This window comes from Notolepis coatsorum (assembly GCF_963971535.1).
Source record: "Notolepis coatsorum genome assembly, chromosome: 3".
Classification (NCBI taxonomy): Eukaryota; Metazoa; Chordata; class Actinopteri; order Aulopiformes; family Paralepididae; genus Notolepis; species Notolepis coatsorum.
Genome location: NC_140167.1, coordinates 123998140 through 124023942, shown reverse-complemented (window position 1 = coordinate 124023942; position 25803 = coordinate 123998140). Strand labels below are relative to the sequence as shown.

The 25803-nt window shown below is 45.5% G+C and overlaps 1 protein-coding gene across 1 annotated transcript in view; it reads right to left on the bottom strand.

Moving 5' to 3' along the window:
* The window catches only part of LOC311225992 (dynein axonemal heavy chain 7-like), a gene marked incomplete at both ends in the record, with an annotated part of 810419 nt that overhangs the window by 757839 nt on the left and 26777 nt on the right, over positions 1-25803 (bottom strand). Inside the window, 13 exon segments of the mRNA XM_084311374.1 lie at positions 849-1216; positions 3306-3446; positions 4530-4709; positions 5424-5570; positions 6062-6286; positions 6899-6977; positions 13623-13750; positions 16251-16520; positions 17811-17993; positions 19684-19861; positions 21108-21227; positions 23764-23889; positions 24601-24673. Of these exon segments, the coding sequence (XP_084167500.1) occupies positions 849-1216; positions 3306-3446; positions 4530-4709; positions 5424-5570; positions 6062-6286; positions 6899-6977; positions 13623-13750; positions 16251-16520; positions 17811-17993; positions 19684-19861; positions 21108-21227; positions 23764-23889; positions 24601-24673 (2218 nt within the window).

Here is a 25803-nt window from a genome sequence, read left to right as displayed (position 1 = left end):
TCTCTTTCTGATTACAGGTGCAGAGTCCCGTGTGTGAGATCCCAGGGAGCAGCTGACTTACATCTGTGTGCTGATTACTCCACCTACATAGACATGGCTCAGATGTCATCATGCTTCCAGATCGTAGCTTAGTATTCTCCAGTCAGTCATAGTCTTTAGCGCTTTTCAGTTATATAGTATTCCGTACCTGTGTCTCGTGTCTAACCCAGTCTTGTCTTCCTTTCCCTCAGTCCTCCATCTGGCTCCATGTCCTGTTCTCTACTCCTGGATCCCATGTATGACCATTCTCCTTGCTTACTCCCTGGACTGTCTGAGTATCTGATCCCATATAAGACCCCTCGCCTGTTTGACTAACCTGCTCCTTGCTTACTCCCGGACTGTTTGAGTATCCGATTCTGTTTACGACCCCACACCTGTCTTACTACCCTGCTCCACATATATGCCCCTGGATATGCCCCTGGACCCTGCCCTGTTGGTTATACAGTATCTGCATATATCCCTGTTCACATATGTACATTATATCTATATATGTATATACCCCATACGTACTCTCAATAGTTATACCACTGGCCAGTATGGCTTAGGTCTGTATCACTGTACATTATTATACTGTACACACATCAGTTTAGCATATATTACCAGTAGCTTGCTATATATACAGTATATCAAATTAAATCACTTGTATATTGTTTACCGTTACATTTGCACTCATTTGGTTAGATGCCAACTTCTTTTGTTGTACTGTACTTGTGCTGTGAAATGACAATACATTTTAATCTAATCTATTCAATTGAATTAAATAATCTAATCTAGACGGACATATTTCAGTTTGTGTCCAGTTATCTTACTGTATCTCCACTTCAAAAGGCTTTATGAAGGGCGAGCCCCGCATGGTTTGTGTCTTCACGATGTGATCGTCCAGCAGCATCTGCACTTCATCCACACATGACAGGATGGAGGTCCCCATCTCTCGGTAGGGTATGAGTTTAAACTCCATGTCATGCCACTCCGAAGCCATGTTCTCCATGGTCATCTGCAGGGAGTACTCCTTGCTGGCCGCCTCGCTGATGCCCTCAAAGCTGCCTAGGTGCTGCTCCAGGCCCATGGGCAGGAAGCGATCAACGCAGGCCTGATCGTCAGCCTGCCGTAGGGAGAAGCCCACCACCTCCGACATGGCATCCCAGTGGCGGTCACGCAGGCCCGGGTTGCACAGCACCTTGGAGGAGAGAACAAAGTAAGTTAGTAATGTCACAAGCAGCGCTAGAGGTCACTGGACTATTGACTAGGCATCATTAGATCATTAGATCTTGTGTATCTCAATGGATAGAGTGCTTGGCACTCTGAATATGGCACAAATACTTCCAGAGTTAGGGGTTTTATTCCCATTGGGGCCACCCAATGTATGTAATTCCATTGTGCACGGATCTGCACATTGCCAGAGCTCAGCATTAACCCTCTTCAACGTTATTATTTGTGCACGTCAGTGATTAAGGTGAGAATCTATTCATGTTTCTTCAACTGAAGAGCACGTTTATTTTCTGTTAACATGCATACCTTTGTAAAACAGTGCGCTAGCTTACATTACGAGTGAACAGTAATTTACGTAAACAACCTCTGTTCTCTGAATACCACCTGTAAGGGGGGAGGCGCCTTCTTATAATTGCACTCTAGGGACTGGAGGCGTCCCGGTAAAGATACTGCTAGTTTGGAGTGCTATTTCCCTGTAAGCTAGTGTGTCATGTTTAGTATCAATGGATTCCTTGCAATCTCAAGATTTATGTGATAGCAAAGCTTAAAGACGGTACTGCCTTCAAAAGACAGTGATAGTGCATGGTCGGGATGATTATGGGCTGCTAGTTTTACCAAGTAAGTTGACGTTAACCAAACAACTTTCACATCCCACAACTCGCTGTGCCTACACATAACATTACGTTAGTTGTGCCGTGGGTCTGGATGGTTTCATGCTTGTTAATAGAACTGACCGCTGAGGGGACCCCAGTTTGGCACAATGCGGCTTTGCCAATCCAGACAAACGACAAGAAGACTGTAAAGGCTTGACCCATATGTTTATGATCCATCAGTCAAAATAGTGCAAACATGAATATGCCATGGCCAGCTGGTTCTGTAATTAGCCCTGGAACTGAGCCTGTTTCCTAAGCTAGCTAAAGCTGCGTTGTGACAGTGTGAATATAGATATGCAAATAAAAAGGTATGCAGTTGTATGGATTTCAATTTAGATAATTAGATTAGATAATTCAATTTAACATCATGAACAGACATTTCAGTTATTTTGTCTTGCATAAATATCATACCTGTCAAAAAAAGGCTTGGCAAGCCAAATTTACTTATAGAAGATGAAAACATAATAGGAAATCTGCCCATCAGGGTTTCGACCTAACTGTAACAGTGGCACTGCATCGCCCTGTAAATTCCCAGCACCACCACCATGCCAAATTTCCAAACAGCCAATCATTTATCACTAGAACATGGGTTTCATAATTTGCACAGTAGGGCTGTCACTAATGACTATTGGGGTAAAAGCCCTATTGTAAACATAGGCTTAGTTAGTACAATAATATTTCTCAATACGTAAGTGCCATCTTCAGCTCTTATAAAATATATTCAAATGTGCCAGCAGAAAATCCCTGCACCATACACATTGGGTTCCGTTTTAGTTCTATCTATATATCACACACACACACACACACACACACACACACACACACACACACACACACACACACACAGGATTATGTTTTAGTCCTGCCTATATATATATCACTGCCTATAAAGCACGCACGCACGCACGTGTTTTGGTCCTACCCGCATCACACACACGGTGGTGTAGTGGTTAACACTGTCGCCTCACAGCAAGAAGGTCCAGGGTTCGATTCCCACTTGGGGACCAGGTTTCCATGATGCCAGGTACTCAGGTGGGGTATCTCCCAGGCCTTTCTGTGTGGAGTTTGCATGTTCTCCCCGTGCTCGCAAGGGTTTCCCCCCCGATAAGATAAACCCAATGGAAAAACATGCACAACAGATCGCTAACGCTGTGGCGTCCTTGACGAAGACGGACAGGAGCACTTGGATTGGTCCCCGGGGCGCGGCTCACGTTGACGCCCTATCTGCTCCCGGCTGCCCATGGGGGGAAGGACAACGGGATGGGAAAAGTGCAGAGAGACATTTCATCGGCGACTCAGTGCATGTGTGTGTGTGTTCCTGTGGGTCGCCCATCTCGCGTGTGTGTGTTAAACTGCATGACAAATAAAGACTTCTAGTCTTCTAGTCTAAGGATTGTGTCTTACCTGCACTAGTGGGATGTGCTCCTTGAAAGCCTCCACCTCGGCCTTGACCTTGGTGACTATGTTCAGGGCCTCAGCTGTGTCAGTGAAGCCTTTCTCCAGCTTGTAGAGCGCATGCCAGTAGTTATCCACATCTTCCTCCAGCTTCACAGATGGGATTAGGACCACAGGACAGATATTAATATTAATTATATTAATATTCTCAAAAACTAAACTAAACAACTCTTTGTTGTACCTGCTAAGTGTAGGATATTCATGGATTTGCATGGATGAAAACATGAAATTTGTTTATCCAATTTGGGAGGTATTGGCCTCAATTCCCAAGATTGGTAAAGTCATTGTGTAACTGCAGCTATGGTTAACAGTTGGTTAATATAGTTATTTACGTTTACAATTTATATGCTTATTTTTGTATATTAGTAATAATACACTTAATTGCATTTCACTGTATTTCTTATTTGTTTATATTAGATATATATTAGTGGCGCACTATTTTTCTATTTGTTTGCGCAATTACTTCATCTCACAAGACTTGGCACACCTGGTATCCGGTGACGTGTTTCCGCCCTCTCTCTTGAGTTGCGACAATGAACTTGGATGGATTATTGACTTAACAAGACAATCTTCCAAGACACGGATCGAAGACATACTACCATAACGCATCGATGTTCTCTTATACTGGCACGCAGCCAATAAGGTATTGATTGTTTTAGATGAGGATTGTGGTATATGTTACAGTGATGTTCTGACCATGGTTTTAATGGACTTCAATGTTAATGGTATCTTTTGTATGCATTTGTATGTCATACAGATTTTACGGTTTGGATGAAGGTTTGGATGGAGAATGAACAAGCTTCATTAAAATCAGTTCAAGAAATCTACTTATGTTTTGCGTCATGCCCGGAGGATGTCACACATTGTGTATTAAATACAGTAGAAGAAGAGAAAAATACGATGCTACTGATACAGTAGAATGAGATCAGTGCATCACACAGCAACAATGATATACTTAGAGAAATTGACCTGTCTTAAGCTCCGCTCTCTTTTCTGTTGTCATTGGAGGATCAAGAAAAGAGGGAAGAGCTTGACATAGGTCAATTCCCACCGGCTACCGTCATCTCACACAAATAGAGCCAAAACTGACCTCATCACTACTATAGGAAACAAAGTGAATAGTAAATACTAGAATCTGATGATGGTCAGGAAGACCCGGCCCACACCAAGTACCTTGTCTGGGTTTACACAAGACATCGGCCCATAGAGCCACTGTTGGTGCTGGTTCTGGAAGTTGGAGGCTGACTCATAGAGGCGCAGGAAGGGCATGAGCTGGTCTTGGACCTTCTTACGTTGTGGGTACTGGGACACAGGCCAGCCAAAGGACTCCTCTTCTTGGTTGAAACCATCAATCTGTGGAGAGGAGTGAGGAGTGGGAGTGATTTTTTAAACATAAAATGTATCTGTGGCAAAGAGACCCCTAAAATCAGGCACTAATATGATCTAACCTTGTGCCTATTAGTGCAGTACTATAGTAGCCAAGCAGTTCATTCTACAGCCTACACTGCCCTCTATAGGTCAACTATTTTGACAAGACCACTGGAAGAATTGATGGTGAATCCATTTGCAAAGCAAGTGGAAAGTCCACTTCAAAACATACATAAATACACAGCAGCATTCTAAAATAACACAACACCTCCCTCAAGATATGCAGTGTTGTCTGTTTGATGCAAATTCCCCACTGGAATAGATACAATTCTTATCTTGTCTGAAATATGCCTGTGTATTCATGGCCATCAGCATACAGCATGTCAACCGCTGCCCTTTTCAGCAGTGATATGAGAAAACAGAACTTTGAGAGCAGGGCATAGAACTAACTTTTTCCACAGTGGACTCAAAATGTCATAAATTAAATGATTTTCTGCAAAGGTTTGTTTGTTTGTTTGTTTGTTTGTTTGTTTGTTTGTTTGTTTGTTTGTTTCTCTCGCTTAAATATAACTTTGAGAGCAGGGTATGCAACTAACCCCCCAGTTGGCCACAGTGGACTCAAAATGTCATTAATAAATTGTTTTGTTGCAAGTCCAGATTCCAAGTCCAAATTGTAATTTTCCCGAAATGCCACTGTACCTTATCCATGGATAACTCCAGTTTGCTGTTAAGAGCCTGAGCCTTCTTCAGGTATTTGCTGAGATCTGTCAAGTCTCCGAAAGTGGCAAACTCCCCCACCAGCTTGGCGTGGCTCTCCAGCTCCACAAGGAAGTGCTCAGTGCGCAGCTGAAACACACACACACACACAAAGGGATGGGAAGAAGATGTTTCAGTTGGGCAAAAGGGGACAGCAGACTCCAATCTCATAATTTTGTCACGTCTTGTTTCTTCTCCTTACAAACTGTGTTAGTGTCTCAAATGTACTTTGTTACTTATTTTTAGTTAGTTGCCTATTTGGTTTTCATGACAAAACATCCATCTTTGTGCAACAATACAGTGAGAAAATAAAATAAATGACTTTAGGTGACTTTATTAGCGTGATGCCAAACTTTTTTTCACAGGTGATCCCACTTCGAGGTTGGAAAATACTTGTGAACTTTGCATAAAAACGACTGGCGATTATATTTTAATTTCAAAATCAAATAATACTGAAGTGATTTTAAGTTGACTAGATTTTCATGTCAGGAGACACAAAATGCTGAAAAAAGCTGTGAACGGTGTGAAGGATATGAACAGCTAAGGAGAGAAGTGATGGTGAGTCTGCATCTCTTTAGGACCTTCAGGCCACTCTGGTACTGGTCGGTCTTGTCCTTGCAAATCTTCCGGTGCTCCTCGAAGATGGCGGGGATGCGCGCGTGCCACTTGAAGGTTTGACCGCTGAGCCGCAGGTCTGCTGGGGAGAAGGTGGCGTGGGCCATCAGGGAACATAGTTGCGCCATGGAGTTGGACAGTCTGCCCTCCAGGAGGGGAATCTCTTTGGTCTCCACCTTGTCCAGGTAGGCCTGGAGGAGGAGGACAAGGACGTGGAAACAGGTCCTGCTTCAGCCACATAGATAAAGACACTCAAATGATTTCCATCAGGCTTGGGAAGCTGACGTCATGTGACGTGTCAAATTTCTTTACAGTGTGCATCGATTTGAAGCCAAATACCAAATTAGAAGTAGACAATGTATAGAAAAATTATTAAAAAAAAACACCCTGGCTGAAGAGCAGAGCATGACATACCATACAGAGTCAGCATTAGGTCATAATGGCCCTTCAGACCATCTAATCCTGAACCCGTGCGGGACTCGTTTGATTTGATTTGAAATCTTTATTTCGAACATGTAAATTAATACAAACAAAATAAATAACTAAACAAAATCAAAACATAACTCAAACAAAATAAATAACTAAACAAAAGCAAAACATAACTCAATTTACATGTTCGAAAAGGAGTAGGAAGAAGTATACACTTATTTAATCCTACCCCTTTTCCACTACTCAAATGAGTGTACTAATTTAAAACATTTCAAAGTCACAGCGGCTTTTATGACCAGGTTTAGGGGTACTAGGGACACTTACTCATAAATGCCACCTGCTCTGCGCCAAGCGTGAAGTGAAGGGTTAGTTACCTTGAGCTCCATCAGCTCCTGCGTGTTCTCCGGTGTGCTCAGCGCCTTCTCAGCAATCCTCTCGAATTCATCACAGAGCCTGCGAGTCAAGAGAATAATAACAGTTCACTGTCACAGGCAAAGGCTGTGACAAGCAGCGTTCATATTATTGTACTATAGGGAGCTGAAGAAATATATACTGCAGTTCTATTTCATTCTGGCTTCCGCTCAGCGTCATTCTGCACTAACCTCACTTCGTGCCTAGCACTGAATAAAAAAACTCCACAATGTACCTTTACATACCGACATCCGTCTGGCCACATCCCTATCCGCTTACCTTCATAAGCAGGTGTGTGGTCACCTACTCGCCTCCTTCTTCACTTTCACCACAAGGAAGTGCCTTTGTAGACGCGAACGGCCTGGTTTTGGTGAGTTGCTGGAGCCGGATGAGGATGCGTCTGATTCTACATGGCCGATGGAAACAGAGGACTACATGGTAGAAGCGGACGGGTTCTTGTTCGAAGGCCCGGTGGAGACATGTCTCCCGCCCGTCCAGGTAACACTGGAGGGGGGTGAGATGTCTCCTTGGGATTCCTCGTACGCAGATGTTGGGTTAGAACCTCCGACTCGGCGGCGGGATGCCCTGCTATCAGCCACATCAGAATGTGGCTCCTTAACCAGTAGTCTGCTGCATGTGAGGGACGCGAGCTCGGTGGGGGAAAGTATGCAGGGGGAACTGCGTGCTTTGTTCCCCGAGCTCATGGAGGCGGCGGCAGTCGCAAACGGCGTGCCGCTGCTGCAGCCACTGCCTGTTCCTATCCCTGACGATCTCATAGGTCATCTATGGCAACGTCGCCCGGTGAGAGGGGTGGACGTTGTCTGTCCATTTTTTCCCTCAATGGAGGCCTATGTCCGTCAGGGACACATGGTCTCCCACATCATGGGCCTTACCCTCGCTTACGTGCAAGTCACGAGGGTGGTGGGTTTGGTAGAAGGCATGAAGGAGGGCGTGCCTCGGCTTGATAGGCCGATGGCGGCGCTCCTTTGTCCTGAGGTGGTGTGGGAGCCGTTACGGAAGCCGGTTCCCCAAGGGAAATCGGCGAGGCGGTTGGCTTTTTGGAGTGACCAGTCATTTATCTCCGCGACGCAATCTCTGGCTGCCACTTCTAACATCGCGCAACTGGCGAGATTCATGTCCGGGATACTGACGGGCGGCACGGAGCTGACTGATTTACAACATGATCAACTCGCCCAGGCGGCAGGAGCCATCCTGCATCTGATTCAGCCACAGGCTATAGCCGCTGGGAAAGTGCGTGCCCTGGCCACTCTAATCCAGCGCCACCTTTGGCTGGAGCAGGCGCGTGTGCCGGAGAAGAAGAGGACTCCACTTCTGACTGCACCCCTCTCCGATGCTGGACTATTCGGGTCGGCACTGCAGCTGATGACCTCAACCTGCAGGGAGATGCAGGAGGAGCGCTCCGTGCGCCAGCCTCATTTCCCCCCGCCCGATGTCGCCGGTGGAGTCAGACGGCAGGCCCGTCATCGAGGTTCCACCGCCGTGGCCGCCGCTGCTACCACCGCCACTGCTGGACCTTCGGCGAAGAAGGCCAGGAGGAGAGAGGGCGCCTCCGCCACTGCAGCCGGCCCATCTACGCCCGGAGGTGACGGTAGGGATCGTCGTGACCAGCCGCCAATCGTTTACCGTCCCTCCGGGGCTCCACGGGGTGGTAAGTCCCGAGCGGCTCGTGGCAGGCGTCGCTAAAAAGATAATTTACTTTTTCCCTCTGTGGTCCCCCCCTGTTCCCTTCCCGGCCCAAATATGTTAAAGGGGAACTATCTTATAAATGGCCTTTTTGAGTGTTTAGCATTGTTTCCTAGCTATGTGAACTTATATTAATATGATCTATGTCTCAAAATTCTCATATTGGCGCATTCTTCCAATTCTCCTCTCACAATATTCACCCTCACTGAACTGAGTCATTTGAAAATGTGCCCTATATGTGATGTCATAAAGACACCGCTGCATGTTAATGTTCAGGCGGGGCCGACGCTGCGCAGTGGTTTAGGAGCCCAGGCTCAAAACAGCTCGAGATCTTGAGGTAGAAAAATGCTGTTTTTGAGGACTTGATTAGAAATACAAAACAATGAATAAAAAAAATATATATATTACAGAGGTGTTCCATAGACTCACAGGAATTGTGTAAAAGTGCCCAAATAGTGAAAGAAATAGTAAAATAGTTCCCCTTTAATAATAATATTTTTTGTTACAAACTGTGTGTTTATTCACCAAACATATGATGGGGATGCGACGTGTGAATCTTTCGCTAGTATGGGTTTGATAGGAGGGCTAGACGTTACATTCATGTTAGAGCTTAAGCAAGGCCTGCAGCCTACACTCGGTTGAAAAAGGTTTTTTCTGCCTCGACCTGAATCTTCACATAAAGGTAGAGGTTAGTTGTGTGCTCTGTTGCTTAAACAGTGATATTGAGCTGCAACACTTTTGTGTTGGTCTGCAGTAATGCTCGTATGAAAAAGTACCGCGGCTCAGCCGCTCTCTCTCTATCAGATTTTTCTGTGTCTTACAACATGGATACGGGTGTCGGGTTCACACATGCACAACTTGGCCTTGTTATAAACCCTGTTCACAGATGTGTCTGTGGCTAGCGTGCATTGAATTAGCTTGCGCTGTTCATTAGCATTTTGCTACTTAAGGTATCATATGGCTGTTTGTTGTTGTCGTATACAAGGGTTGGGCTTGCGAGGGGGTACCGGATAAACCCCTCCTTCCATCTTCTGATTGGTATGGGGGTTTATTGGACTCTCTTTTCATTTGGTCAGGGCCAAGCTGTTAGGCAGCTTGGCACGGGGGGGGGGGGGGGGGGGGGAGGGTTTCCCAGACTCCACACCTATCACAGGCGGTTGAGTCTTGGGTTTCCCCCATCATAGCAAACGTCACTAGGCACGTTTCTATTGGACGACGGCTTCCGTGAGTTTTAGACCCGTATGTAGGGTCTGTTGTTGTCAAGTTGTCGGGGCAGAGCTTAAAATCTCTACTACGCTCGATATACGTGTAATTTGAGTCTGTTGGTCACGTGACTCAATGTTACCGTGACTTTTCAATCTATGGCTCACGTGGGAAGTCTCTCTGAGGAGTCCCGTCTCTCCTCTGTGGTGAGGGTGGCGGGATGTAAGAATGTAAACGATTTTTACCCTCGGCTGCGTCACGTGGGATTCATGTCAGTCGTGTTTCTTTTTTAATAAAAAAATAGTGAAGAATATGAAGCATGACAAACTTCTTGTCGTTCTCCCAGGCGACTTGAAGGACCAATGTCTGGTGTCTGGTTAGACTATCCATTGATGTGTTTGGGTCTCGACGCATACATAGTGCTGGCTCGGGGTGTTTCTGTTAAGAATCATGCAGGGGGGGAGCTCCCGTAGCTCACCGCATATCTCGGCTCTATTTCTGCGTCGGGGAAAACCGTGCTCGTCACGGATCTGGGGTACACAAGTTCGATTCCCGGACCCGCCGTATTTTCTCAGAGTGTCTTCCCCTGCTCTACATCCCATTTCAACCTGTTTGTGTCGGTCATGCTTGACCAGAAAAGCGATAAACGCTAAAAAATAAAGTTTAAAAAAAAAAAGAATCATGCAGGGGGCTAGTACGCCTTGGTTGCTCGTTATTAAAACAGCGTTTTTTATAGGGCAACTGGGATGGGGGATTTTTTCCTCTTCCGAGAGCCTGTTACTGGGTCTCGACGGATTCCCGTTCATATCTGGGGGATGTTAACGGAATAGATCAGAACATAGGTAGAGGGGTCTCACGCCCTTGGGGTGGGCCACTGAGCGCGGCACAAATGGGACCGTCTGGGTGGCGCCCTCTTTTCATGTTTTAGATCGACACGCATACCTACCCCCTCTCCTGGAGTGGGCATGTCGGCGTGGTTAGGGCACGGGACTGGTTCTGGTCGCACTGGTCCAGGTCAGTTAACCCGTTGTCCGCCGGGGACGCAGATCTGCTGTTCTGGTACCCTGAGGGACTTGTGCTTTTTTCGGGGGGAAAATGCCAGGTCGGCCCGGGTGTCACAGGGTTAGGCGTTATGGAGACCCTTTGTTGGGTACACGTTGTACCTGGCACTATCATAAGGGGCTGGTTCTCCTTTCTTTCGCTCCTCTCTCACGCATGGCGAAGAGGGGGCTGTTGGAGTGGTCTTCTGGACCTCCTCTGGTAACCCTGTGTGCTTCCCGAGCCGCCGGGCCCGGTCCGAAGTAATGTTTCGTTGAAACCGTAGGCCTGGGATAACCCTTTTTGGAAACTGAAACACTTGTACTGCGGTATAGCTGGTGTATACCCGCAGGTGCGTTTTGGAGTTTTTTCTTGAGGGGTTATAGGAACAACCACCATCTGTGGTACCGAGAGGGTGGTTGATTCCCTGGTGTGTTGGAGCAGAGTCAACTCCCGGGTTACCCGGTTGAGTGTGCCCCTGCACGTTCATGACGTCTGCCAATCGTGTCAGCCTTCTCTGCCTCGACCCCTCTGGGTGTTTTTTTTTTGATGGAGGCTTTGTCATGGTGCGCAACAATACCAGCATACGCCCCTTCCGCCGGGGGGCTGTTTTCAGTTGACCCCTTTGGCGCCTGTCTCGTCCGCAGTGCTCCAGGCTCGGGTCTACAGCCTGCTGCCTGGTTTCCCCGGTGCGCTGCCTGCTTCCGTTATGGTTAACCTTTTGAGTGCTTCAAAGTTACGGCCATGCTGACTGCCTGTGTTGCAGGGTCAGTGTGCCAGGCGGCGTACTAATGGGGGGAAGAGCCCGCTCTTGGAGGGGCCCTGTCCGAATACGCTGGCGATGTGGGGGGCGGTGTCACTGAGTGACCGCCTGGTGAGGTCTTGATGCCTGGCGTCATTGACCTCTCCGGGCCCCCTTTTTTGCAGGGGGTCCAGTCCCTTCAGGGGGTCTGGGTCTTCCTTCACGCTCCGCTGCTACGGCCTTGCCACGGGGTTTAGTTGCTCTTGACTCCGTGATTTTGGGGGCAGTAACGAGGGTTGTTCATTCCGTTCGTTCCCTGGTGGCATGCGGGTTGTGCGTGTGCGTAGTCGTGGGGTCAAGCCACGGTCTGCTCACCCTGTGCGTTGAGTTGCTTGAGTTCCTCTTCGCACGGTCGGATACGTCTCCCTCCCGTCCTCCAATAGGGAGGGTATCCCTCCATTAGGGAGGGTCGGGGGGCTCGGTCCTCTCCGGTCTGATGGTTGTGGGGGGCCTCAGCGGGGTACATTTGTCGAGCTTCTGGCTTCCGCTCAGCTCTTGTGCAGAATGACGCTGAGCGGAAGCCAGAATGAAATAGAACGTAAGGTTATGTATATAACCAAGTTCTATGAATACTGGTGACGCTCAGCGTCAGGACGCCACTGTGGCCCTTGATCTCGCCTTGTGGTGAAAGTTTGGGAAGGAGGCGAGTAGGTGACCACACACCTGCTTATGAAGGTAAGCGGATAGGGGTGTGGCCAGACGGATGTCGGTATGTAAAGGTACATTGTGGAGTTTTTTTATTCAGTGCTAGGCACGAAGTGAGGTTAGTGCAGAATGACGCTGAGCGTCACCAGTATTCATAGAACTTGGTTATATACATAACCTTACGTTAGCTAGCTGTTTGGAAAGGAGGAGCAAGTGCTCTGTTCCCTCTGCTCTATTCAGTTGTTTTGTTTTGATCCTGTATAAAGTGAGGCCAACTGAGGTCTGAACCAAGTTTGGTACAGGCTGAATGTAAAGTTTATCCTGCAGACTTGAGCAGTTATACAGTATGTATGTGATATATTCATCCCTGTGAGTCCTGATGATAACTTGGCTTAACTTGGTGAACATGGTGCCCCCCAGCAGTGATGTAGTCCCCCCCTGGGTCAGTGCATTCAACTCTGGATAAAGAAATCATAAATACGTGTTCTGAGTTTGTCACACCACATAAAAAGTATTAACCACTCAGCCAAATCTGAATGATTACAAAACTTGAATAAGCATTTTAAAACACAGCTTTAAAAAAATAGGTTAGACCACCCCATCAGTGTTTTTATTTAACTATACCTCTCAGAGTGTGGTGCTGATCTTTTTAACATTTTCCATTCACATGCATGTAACGGTTAGCATTAGCTTTGCAGATTGTGTCCATCCTAGAAGCTGATTGGCTGACACCATGTTCTACAGTGACTGTAAATCCTGGTGTGGTCCAGGGTTAGTTATCTCCCCATACACACTAATGGTTAAGGTTAGGATTTGGGGAGAGAAAGCTGATAGAACCTAAAACTTCACCCTGCAGAGCCAGACTGCCCCCTAGTGGCACAAAGCCAATGTTACAGCGTGACGAACTAACTAACTACACTAACTAACAAATTAATGAACACACAGAGATAGATCCATGATTCTCAGGATGGGGCCAATTAGTAAGTGCCATGGAAGTAATTGGTCGTTTGTTTGTTAAACGCTGGATAAAATATTATATAAATCATCTCTCTGGCATCACAAAATATTCAAAATATGCTTTATTGGCAGTAGATTTAAAGAGATCCTTCTGCATAATTTGCATATATTTGCGGAAGGACAGTAATGTGGGGTACCTGATTTTACAGATGTGCCAATTATTCAGTTAGGTCAATATAATTCTGCAGCTATTCTATTAGTAAACAAAGGATTTCCTTAGTCAGAGCCAGCTCTGCACCAGGGACAGTGAGGATACAGAAACAAGAGAACCAACTCACGTTTGGTTGATTTTCTGGTGGTCCTCCAGCATACACGTGACAAGTTTCTGCTGCAGTCCCTGAACGCTCCTGACCAGCGAGAGGGTCAGCTCCTGGGAGTGCACCTCAAACATCCCAAAATGCACCACCTAAGGTCCAGCATTTAAATATATGTGGTTGATGGTAAACTTTACTACAATGATTTTTTTTCTCCCATTGATATGGATAACATGCATGCAAATCTTCAAGCCCCGACCCTCTTTGCTTGAAAACAAAGTTTGTCCGAGGGAAGCAACAGTTGTGATTGGAGGATCAAGAAAAGAGAGCAGGGTTTGAGATAGGTCAATTAGGGACGCACAGATACTGATATGGTATGATAAGAACATTTCCCCAATACTTAAAACAGTGCACTTAAATCCTATATGATTGTGTGTGGCATGTCCAAAGTCAAAGAAAAGCAACTCGATAATTTTTTGCACAGACAGAAAGATGTTACAGTAGATTATCTCTGTTGGTGAAAAATAGATTATATCTGAATTACTTTTGTCCAGTGATCCTAAACTAATAGTCTAAGCCTAATTACTGTTCAATAAAATGAATGGATCAGATCGGTACTTGGTATTGGCTGATAATTGAGAGTTCAGAACTGAATCAATATCCATTGTTATCGGTACAGTCCTGGGCCCTCATTCATCAACGTGTTCTACGCACAGATCTGTGCTTACCCTGTGCGTACGATCATTTCTAAGCAAAGAGTGGGATTCATCAATTTCGATTTGAACTTGACTCCGTGCTTACATCTACGCACAGGTCAGACCAGGCGTACCTGGCGCCCAGTGGTAGAATATATTATTACAACAAGGAAATGAGCTTCTGTGCATAATAACACTGGCATGTTCTGTACGAACCGTAGTTCATTATAGTTCATTGTAAAATAGCAACAGTAGTGTAATTATGGTCAAAACCCTATAAATAGCATTTGGAATAATAGATCTTTCTCTCAGAATGAATGCAGCATGGTTTATATAGCGTTATCGGAATATACGGGGTGTAGGCTACTGACTGCCTGCGCTCCGCGTAGCTTGATTGATTGATTGATTGGAAAGTTTATTAACAGATTGCAGAATGGGTACAGTACAGTACAGCTCAGTACATACAATTGTTAATTGGGGATGCAGACCAACTTTCGTCTTGTTTACATCAGGGTCCCCCATTTTCAATTCATCATAAATCATAAAGCTCAACTCGTTATTATTTTGCACAGACCGCAGAAACACGGGAACGTCTTGATTATATTTAAAAGGCTTTACGTTAAACGAAACAAGTGGAATTTCGAAGCTGTAAGCAGAATACAAGTCATATGAATATAGTGTTCTTCCCCCTTTTTACTGTATAAGAAAGAATAGAAAACGCATTGCAATGACACCATAGTGGACAGACTATGTATATGATGGGATTCAAGTTCGCGTTTTTGTTGATCATAGGCATGCTGTCAGAGTATGATATCTTCAAACATTCTAGAACATTTGTCATCACAGATCATGTCCTAATAGAACATAGGCTATGGCATGGATCGTGATATTGTGTGGACTGTAATTATTACTGTACCGGTACCACCCATTGTGACAACAGCCTTGTGAGTCCCGCACACAAACATGATGGAATTCAAGTTCATGTATTGAAAGGCAGGCTACATCATACATGCAGTGAGATTCATTGTTCTTGTATATGATCTCTATTATTGTTTATATAGGCTACCCAATACTGACATCAAAATAGATTGTAGTATGCCTCTAGAAATCATATGCAGCAGGTAGAAAATTGACGGGAGATCCATCGCGATTTGGAATAAAATTGAGGAGAACTTTAATCCCTGGCCCTGGGTATTAATCAAACAACACGGGAAAAGGCAGTCATATTCCAGCGCGGTCTTTATTAGCCGACAACAAAATAGATGCCTCTAAAAATCATATAGCCAATCGAACACAACTAATAAAGGCATTCATATTACAGCACGGTTATAATGACACACAACCAACGCCAAACAGTGGTCAACGAACGGTCTTTATTAGTATTTTGAGCTGTCCAGGCAGAATTGCAGCAATGGTCTTAGGGAGCCGTTGATATCTGACATCACCGTTTACGAGTCCGCCTTTTATTTATCCCATAATACGCGATAGTGTCTTCTTGGTTCGACAGCAGTGAACAATCTTCGTGGAGTTTCTCAGAGTCCCGCTCGGGTCAGTCCATTATTTCACATCCCATGGGGGGTGTTTCCTCATTTTCATGACCATATATGGATAATCATGCACGAGCATTGACGGTAGAACAAAGTGGTATTCATCAACACGGAGGGGCGTAGAGCCTGCGTACGCACCGTGTGATGAATCCCGACTTCCCTGTGCGTACACTAGTTCTACATTCCGTGCTTACGTGTGGAAATAGAAATGTTCTACGCACACTATTGATGAATGAGGGCCCTGGTATTATGGTATTATGCAGTGAACTGATGTAAATAATTGTGTCGAATGGGACCGAATCAAAACATCATGATGCATCGAGAATAGTTTGATTATCCAATCATAGCCCTAATAATCATAATTGAATTGTGAGATTCCCCACCCGTGTAGTTTGCTAATGAGCACCTACTTTGCAGGTGGACTGGATCTGGTTGGCCAGTTCCTGGTAGCGGGTCACCTCCGCCAGAATCTCTTGGAAGGAGTGCTGCTCAAGCAGGAACTGCTCCACTTCCTCCTCCGCCTGTTTGGACACCAGAGCGGCGTACTTGTCGTATAGGCGCACGTGCTCCGTGGGCCCGATGCTCTCGGCCCAGATCGTCTTGCGCACCTCTTCCCGCTGGGCCTCCAGGATCTCCGGCAGGATGATGGGCTTCAGAGTGCTCCCTGACTGACTGCCCGGCTGGGGGAGGAGAGGACACGCAGGGTAGAATTACTATTGTAAATTTTCAATCATCTTGTGTTGAGGCGAGAGGCGCCTACGTCCTTTCCGTGTGCTTCCCCCAAATACAGAACTATGTTTATTACACTCTCCCATTCAGCCTCAGAACCCAATATAAAAACACAAGACACATTATTAATCATTAGTTAATGTATTATTAATCATTAATGTATTCTTGAGTGCTTGAATTGTGACAGAACTGCAGGAATGTTCACTGTTAATACTGCTATTTTAACTGATAAGCACAATCAGCATTAATTTCTAACAATACTTGCACTCTTAATTAAATCATAATAATCAATAATCCCTGCTGTTCATTGAAGATTTAATAAAAAATCAGTCCAAAGCATTTCAATCTCCCCAGCTGTAAATGTAATTGGCTTTCATATACCCATTACTGAATGCTCTCAGTTATGTGTGGATGCATGTATTATTATATTTCTTCTTCTTCTTCTTCTTCTTCTTCTTCTTCTTCTTCTTCTTCTTCTTCTTCTTCTTCTTCTTCTTCTTCTTCTTCTTCTTCTTCTTCTTCTTCTTCTTCTTCTTCTTCTTCTTCTTCTTCTTCTTCTTCTTCTTCTTCTTCTTCTTCTTCTTCTTCTTCTTCTTCTTCTTCTTCTTCTTCTTCTTCTTCTTCTAATACACTTTATTTGTATAGCACCTTTCAGAGGAATTGCAGCCCAACGTGCTTCACAGCAGTAATGTAGACATACAATAGCATAACATTAGCATAATTATAGACAGGCATAAAATGAGCAGAGAATTTACATAAAAAACTTCAGAATTCTTTAGATTTTGATTTTTGTCATTGAAATATATTAAAAAATATTTATAGATTTCTGGCAACATGAAAAGCGCACTTTCACCTTTACACACTTATTGTTTTTAATAGATTCCTGACATTACAATCTATAAAAGACCATTAGCAGGTTTCAGACTAAATAAAAGCAATGCATGAAGTGTGTTCCATGTACCCCTGCAGGAAGCTGCGTCTGATAGACGTAGAATAAAAGCAGTGCAATAAAATAGTTCTCATCTACAGTACAACAATCACAGTCTGGATGCAATGAGTCCAAGCAGCAGAGTGTATTAAAGGGCTAAGGTGAAGAGGTAAGTTTTTAGCTTATACTTTTGAAAATATTTAGTGGTCTAGCCTCCCTAATGTCTATACTGTAGGTAGGGTTTGGTGCATAATTCGCAAAGGCTGCATCCCCGATTTGTATATGCACACACACAGTGTCCTCTGGTCCCTACCCATTCCAGATGGCTGAGCATGGTCTCTATCCGGGGTACCAGGCTGATGGACCTGAGCATCAAGTCATAGACGTTGAGCAGGATGTCCTCAAAGTCCTTGAAGTCAGGCTCAAACTTGATCTCCTTGTCCACCAGGATCAGACACAGCACAAAGCCCGGGTGCTCATAGGCCCGCACCGACAGCTGGGGTGGGGAAACACCCATACATCATGTCTCTACTTAGGGCTGGGCAATATGAAAGAAATTCATATCACGATAATCATTGGGAATTAATTCAGATATCATGAGATATATCACACATTTCTGTTGACGTATGCAAATAATGATAATATAATGGTGTGATGTCAAAGCAAAATTAGAATCTGTCACATCAGTACAGACAGAGTGAGTTCCACTAACCAACACCGGGTTCAGGGTTCCGGCTTCAGGGCATCAAGTGATGTAATGTACTGTACGTTCAACACAGTGTATTGACCTTTTAAATTGTATTGTATATACTGTACTCCTTTCCTCCCAATACAGTAGGTCTCAAATTTTTCCCTAAACCAGATGTTTCTCAACCTGGGAGTCGGGACCCTCAAGGGGGGATTGTGAGATGATTCTGGTGGTCGGGTGAAGATATACAAATGCATCATGTTTATAATCTTTGGTATAGAATCAAACAATTTTATTGAAGGAACTATGACCTCAAAATCAAAATCTCTATCAAATTGTCACACCCCTAGTTGACTTGTACATGAACTGGACCGTTTATAAATGTAAACTACTCCTATTAATTCATTGATCAATTCAAAGTTGAACGTGTATCAATTTGCCTCAGTTAGCGCCACCTAAAGCAAAGCTGTGTCCCTCTCACTCCAATCACCTCCAGCAAATCCACTTTGTGTGCATTTGCACTGCCTCAAAGATTTCAAATTGTGTTCTGTCTCAACTTACATGAATTCCCAACTACAGAGTTTCCCCAGGCTTCAAGTTTTAGTGTCACATAGTCCAAACACTTTCTCAAAGAATTCCATTGGCTCTTGGTACAATGAACAGTAGTGTCTCAGGGTCATAAAACCATTGGCGGTTCTGGGGAGGGGCCAATAGGGTCCAGTGTCCCTGTAACACTGAACCTAGACCCCCTGTGGCCTCCCAAATGTGTGTGGCATTTGTTTCCAGTCGGATCCCTTATTAGAGTGCTGCACCGCTACTGGCTGGCTGACTCAAAAAATACTAACCACTTGACAAGAGGCAGAAGCTGACACAGGTGTAATTATTAGTAGCTACATCATGTGAGCCAGACTGACACAGGTGTAATTAATAACATTGATTATGGTTCTACTATGGGAGGACAGCCATTCAAGCAATCATAAAATCACAAATAGCCCTATGTGGAAGGAGTTTGACTGGAAAGTCAAGGTCAGGTACTTTAGGACTCCTCAAGTTCTCTCCGGATTTGCTGGTGGGTTCTCACCACTATGTTGGAGAGGATGTGGAATGATCGGAGATCATACACATATTTTCTGGGATTGTCCAAAAGTGCAGACATTTTGGGTGAATATCAAAAATGAGATTAAAACTTTTCTAGATCTTGACGAAAAGAAAAAAATAAGATTATGGTTCTGCTCACAGGATGTGCTTTGTCATAGCTTTGAGACTTGTACAACCCGTTGAAGCGTGGCCACTCTTTACACATTTTGTGTAAAAAACATGCTTTGTTCCCAGCGCTGGTAGGAACACACAAGAGCAAGTCCTTTCCATTGAAAAAGAGAAGGGAAAAAAAAGAAGCCAGGTCCCTGGTGGGCAACAGCCAATTACTGCTGTGTCAGAGGCCTTTCCAGCCTGCCAAGTAATAATTCTAGGAGAAACACCGCACTGAGCTTTCTCCTACCGGGTTTTGTGAGATGAGGTCTGTGAGATCCCGCATGGAGTCAAGTGCCAGGCTCTGCAGCTGGGAGGTCATCAGGGCGGCCACACAGTTGTAGAAGGACTGGAGCTTGGCCACCTTGCTGGGCACTAGCTTGCGCTTGATCCCCTGATCGTAGATGTTCTTCACCTCTGGGAGCCATCTGCGCCACAGAAGAGTTGGAGAGCAACGGAGAAGGGGCTTCTACAACTGAGGCTTACACATTCACACTGCAGAAAAGTCTCAAAAGTCATTTAATCCTGTGTTCAGTCTTTGAAGGGGAACTTCGCCCCAAAAAAGCAATGCTGATTGATTTTGCACATGATCTCGCACACTCAAGTTATTGAGTAAATGTTTGAATATGGCCACTAGTGATGTCATCGGGGACATTGAATCCTTGTGTTGGGTTGTGTTAATTACAGCACTACATCAGAAATGGTGTAGATGAAAAAACAGCAATACATTGTCTTATAGGAACTGCTGTATACATTATCATTTAATTGAGCTGTAATTAAGATGACACAAGGATTCAATGTCCCCGATGACATCGCTGGTGGCCACATTATTCAAACTCATTTACTCTCAATAACTGTCAAACTACAGTAAATTAAAGTGCTAAATAAATCAGCGTTGTCTTTTTCGGGCAAAGTGCCCCTTTAAGTTTTTCTTTTTTTTGTATCTACTTTTTCTCCCATTTTCAATTTTTCTCCCATCCCAATTTCGTATCGTCCAATAGACCTATCTCAAACCCTGCCCCTTTTCTTGATCCTCCAATCACAGCTGTCGCTTACCTCGGACAAACTTTGTTTGTACGAGGAAGTCCGAGGTAAGCGACAGCTGTGATTGGAGGATCAAGAAAAGAGGGCAGGGTTTGAGATAGGTCCATTCTACCCTCCCCTGTCTCGAACGTTGTTAGGCCATGCCTCCCACAAGCCGGCTGCAATGTGGACTAAGCCTTACATCACGTGTCCCCTCCGATACTCGAGGAAGCAGCAGTCGCATCTTTTCACCTGCACAGCGCGATCTCTCAGCGTCGGGGGTCTGCGTTTGGAGGGCATGCCGCCCCCGTCGCTTCCTGATTCTGCTGCGCAGGCGCACCAACCGACCTGTAGGAGTCGCTGTCCACCACGTCCGATCCCCACCCATCAGCTTCCCACCCCCTAATACTGCCAATTGTATTAGTATGAACGACCAGCCAAGCTGATAGCAATGCGGAGAGCTGGGCTCGAACCCAGCGTCTCCTGCATTGGTGGTGAGCGCCTTGCCCACTGCACCACCTAGCCGCCCCTTTAAGTTTTTCTTGAAACAAGTGGAACAATATGCCTAAGTGGTGAGATCATTACACTTTAAATGCAGCTTGTTTGATGGATTTTTTCAACATAAATAACACATTGGAATGATCTGCCTACTTTTTGAAGAGGGTGTCCTTGGCTCTCTCAACGTGTGTGTTGGTGATCTTAGTGAATACACTAAGCTCCATGGACTCCTCTCTGGCATGGAACTCCTCTACGTCTATCAGACGCAGCTTCCTGCAGGGGTACATGGAACACGATAAACCACGGCCATCGCACAGAATGCATATATAGACGTTTCAGCTTGACAACATGAACATTAGCCAACATAGGATAACAAGGACAACAATACATAACAAGAGTCATACTGTAGATGCAAACATTCTCTAAACATGAGTCAAACAATACTGTTGATGATGTCTCTACATGATCACATCATCACCAAGACAGATTCCTGAACGTTTGTATTATTTGGCCAGTAATGTTTTTTTCTGATTCCAATGAAAGGAAGGGGAGATGATGGGATGAGAGAAGGAGAGGAGGGAAGATAAGGAACACTGTGGGCGGTTGAGAGGAGGAGAGGAGGGAAGATAAGGAACACGGTGGGCGGTTGAGAGGAGGAGAAGGAGAGGGAGGATAAGGAACACTGTGGGCTGCTGAGAGGAGGAGGAGAGGGAGGATAAGGAACACTGTGGGCTTCTGAGAGGGGGAGGAGAGGGAGGATAAGGAACACTGTGGGCTGCTGTGAGGAGGAGGAGAGGGAGGATAAGGAACACTGTGGGCTGATGAGAGGAGGAGGAGAGGGAGGATAAGGAACACTGTGGGCTGCTGTGAGGAGGAGGAGGAGAGGGAGGATAAGGAACACTGTGGGCTGCTGTGAGGAGGAGGAGAGGGAGGGAGGATAAGGAACACTGTGGGCTGCTGAGAGGAGGAGGAGGAGGAGGAGGAGGAGGAGGAGGAGGAGGAGGAGGAGGAGGAGGATAAGGAACACTGTGGGCTGCTGTGAGGAGGAGGAGGAGGAGGAGAGGGAGGATAAGGAACACTGTGGGCTGCTGTGAGGAGGAGGAGGAGAGGGAGGATAAGGAACACTGTGGGCTGCTGTGAGGAGGAGGAGAGGGAGGGAGGATAAGGAACACTGTGGGCTGCTGAGAGGAGGAGGAGGAGGAGGAGGAGGAGGAGGAGGAGGAGGAGGAGGAGGAGGAGGAGGAGGAGGAGGATAAGAAACACTGTGGGCTGCTGTGAGGAGGAGGAGGAGGAGGAGGAGGAGGAGGAGGAGGAGGAGGAGGAGGAGGAGGAGGAGGATAAGAAACACTGTGGGCTGCTGTGAGGAGGAGGAGGAGGAGGAGGAGGAGGAGGAGAAGGAGGAGGAGGAGGAGGAGGAGGAGGAGGAGGATAAGAAACACTGTGGGCTGCTGTGAGGAGGAGGAGAGGGAGGATAAGGAACGCCGAGGGCTTCTGAGAGGAGGAGAAGGAGAGGGAGGATAAGGAACACTGTGGGCTGCTGAGAGGAGGAGGAGAGGGAGGATAAGGAACACTGTTGGCTGATGAGAGGAGGAGGAGGAGGAGGAGGAGGAGGAGGAGGAGGAGGAGGAGGAGGAGGAGGAGGAGGAGGAGGAGGAACACTGTGGGCTGATGAGAGGAGGAGGAGAGGGAGGATAAGGAACACTGTGGGCTGATGAGAAGAGGAGGAGGAGGAGGAGGAGGAGGAGGAGGAGGAGAGGGAGGATAAGGAACACTGTGGGCTGATGAGAGGAGGAGGAGGAGGAGGAGGAGGATAAGGAACACCATGGGCTGCTGAGAGGGAGGATAAGGAACACCATGGGCTGCTGAGAGGGAGGATAAGGAACAGTACACCATGGGCTGCTGAGAGGAGGAGGAGAGGGAGGATAATGAACGCCGAGGGCTGCTGAGAGGAGGAGGAGAGGGAGGATAAGGAACGCCGAGGGCTGCTGAGAGGGGGAGGAGAGGGAGGATAAGGAACACCATGGGCTGCTTAGGCAAAATCAGATAAGATTCATAAGAGGGATATCGCTGATGTGACAAATTTTTTTTTTACTTGAATTGAACATTTACATCACACTTCGACTTTGAATCATGACCAAGGGTACATGAAGAAGCCCATTTAAAAACCACTCTTATGTTTCAGGATTGTTACTTTTTTCCCCATTCCTTAAAAAAAGATTTATTAAATAAGAAATTGGAGACAGCAGCAGAATCCTTGATGAATCCAGAGGGATTAAATGTTTCTGTGCCTGTACTCTCGTTACCAGTCTTGTACAGAGCCGTCTCATTTGGGAATACAGGCCTGGACTGAGAGTACACCAGGTGACACTGTGTGTCCTTGTTGATTATTCGTATTGCTCCTTTGGGCTTATCTTGATGTTTGTAATACACCTAGCTGTTGGATTGTTGCTGCTCTGCTGTTTGAGTGCTTGTTGTTATTATTGTTGATCCTGACAATGAACCAGTTTCCTCCTGGGGATTCATTAAGGTCTTATCTATGACTGGAAGAATCACGGTAGAGCCCTGCAAAGCTATCCCCTCCACACACTTTACAAAATGTTGTATATTGGATTTTCCACCAAGAATGTTCAATAAACTACAGAATATGGCTTAGCAACATCCCTAAACCTTTGCCCTCATTGAGGATGCAAGGATTGACCCAGTACTATAGATAGACTAAAGATTATTGTTTATTTCAGGGGGGCTCAAGGATCATTCAGTGGATCAGATCCCCTTGGCCTCCATAATTCAGACACACTATAATCCTTACTTGAATGAGACGTGCCACAGCTCCTGCTCCTTCAACATAGTCGGGTTGATAGCGTGAAGCTTGTCTCTCATCTTCCTCTGGGCATTGAGAAAGGACTTGTTCCAGAATTTTGGCACCACTTTCATTCTGCAGGGGAATGCAAGTTATGAAAGACAAGATGTTATGAAAGTACTCAGTTTTTCCCAGCCAAAATGCAAAGTTATTGGTCCATAATTGCAAAGCCAACACACCTCTCAATACTAATCAAGGATCGGTTTTGCGATTTTCTAGAATGAATTACATTAGTGAACCTGGTACAGAAATCTGAATTATATTTGTGATCTTTCTTCAGATATCTGAACTGAAATAGAATGAAAGCAAATGTAAAAATAAAAGATGTGTTTAATGTGACTTCGAAAGTGCCTCTTCCTCTATTGTCTTTCCCCATTCAGTGGCAGGAAACTTCCCTACTTGGACATTTAATATTCGGCTTATGAATCTCCAGGTAAGAAGTAATTACTATTCCTGGAACTCAATAGTCTTCAACATGACTTACTGACTTACTTACATGTCTGTTTGTTTTTTAGATTGTGAGGAAACACAACTAGCCCCTGTTTATTCCCCACAAGGCATGACCCCACAAATCACAGCTCTGTGACTGAGGTATAAGAGACTTACTCAGCTCTGTGTCTGATGTATAAGAGACTTACTCAGCTCTGTGTCTGATAAGATATTTACTCAGCTCTGTGTCTGATAAGAGACTTACTCAGCTCTGTGTCTGATAAGATATTTACTCAGCTCTGTGTCTGATGTATAAGATATTTACTCAGCTCTGTGTCTGATGTATAAGAGACTTACTCAGCTCTGTGATGGGGCAGGTCTTGCACCTCATCCTCCTCCATTTCCTTTGTATCACTCAGCACAAAATCCACTGCAAACACACGTAAAAGAAAATGTCCGTGACTTATTTCACAACTCTAAAGTAAAATATTTCCAATGAGAATGATTCTAAATTTAAAAAGATTAGAGCATACGAAAATTAAGAGCATTAATACAGTATGTGAAAATATTTTAAAAGGCTCATCTCCACTTTGAATGTCAAGTTGCATACGGGCTCCTTTCTCCAATTTCCATGTGGTGGACTAGATAAGGGGAAGGAGCGTGTCAGGGGAAACGTTGGTTCAAGCGCCCCCCTGCTGGACTAGATAATGGGAAGGAGCGTGTCAGGGGAAACGTTGGTTCAAGCGCCCCCTGCTGGACTAGATAAGGGGAAGGAGCGTGTCAGGGGAAACGTTGGTTCAAGCGCCCCCCTGCTGGACTAGATAATGGGAAGGAGCGTGTCAGGGGAAACGTTGGTTCAAGCGCCCCCTGCTGGACTAGATAAGGGGAAGGAGCATGTCAGGGGAAATGTTGGTTCAATCGCCCCCTGCTGGAGTAGGGTAAAACTGCAGTGCTGCAGCCCCATACATAGGAGGGGCCTGTACTGTGCGTTGGGGGCCTGTACTGTGCGGTGCACTACTGCGCATACGAGAAACAAAGTAACATATAATATAGGACACTAGAAACATAAAGTAGCATACGGAAAATAGGACCTAATGTCCAAAATATTTTTGTCTTAAACTGAATATCAATTGGATTAGGAGTAACCAAATAAAGAATTCAATGCAACCAATTGTATAGACTAGAATTTTTATCTTAAACTGAATATCAATTGGATTACCAGCCCTGACTGTTACTCTAAGCTTAACCTCTTCTGGATGAGGCCCTAAATTTAACCCTTAGACTAGATTAGAATTACTTTACTTTGTTTCTCGCATGAGCAGTAGTGCACCGCACAGTACAGGCCCCCAACGCACAGTACATGCCCCCAACGCACAGCACAGGCCCCTCCTATGTATGGGGCAGCGGCACTGCAGTTTTATGCTATTGCCCTGCTGGACTACATAATGAGAATGAGCGTGTCAGGGGAAACGTTGGTTCAAGCGCCCCCTGCTGGACTAGATAAGGTGAAGGAGCATGTCAGGGAACGTTGGTTCAAGCGCCCCCTGCTGGACTAGATAA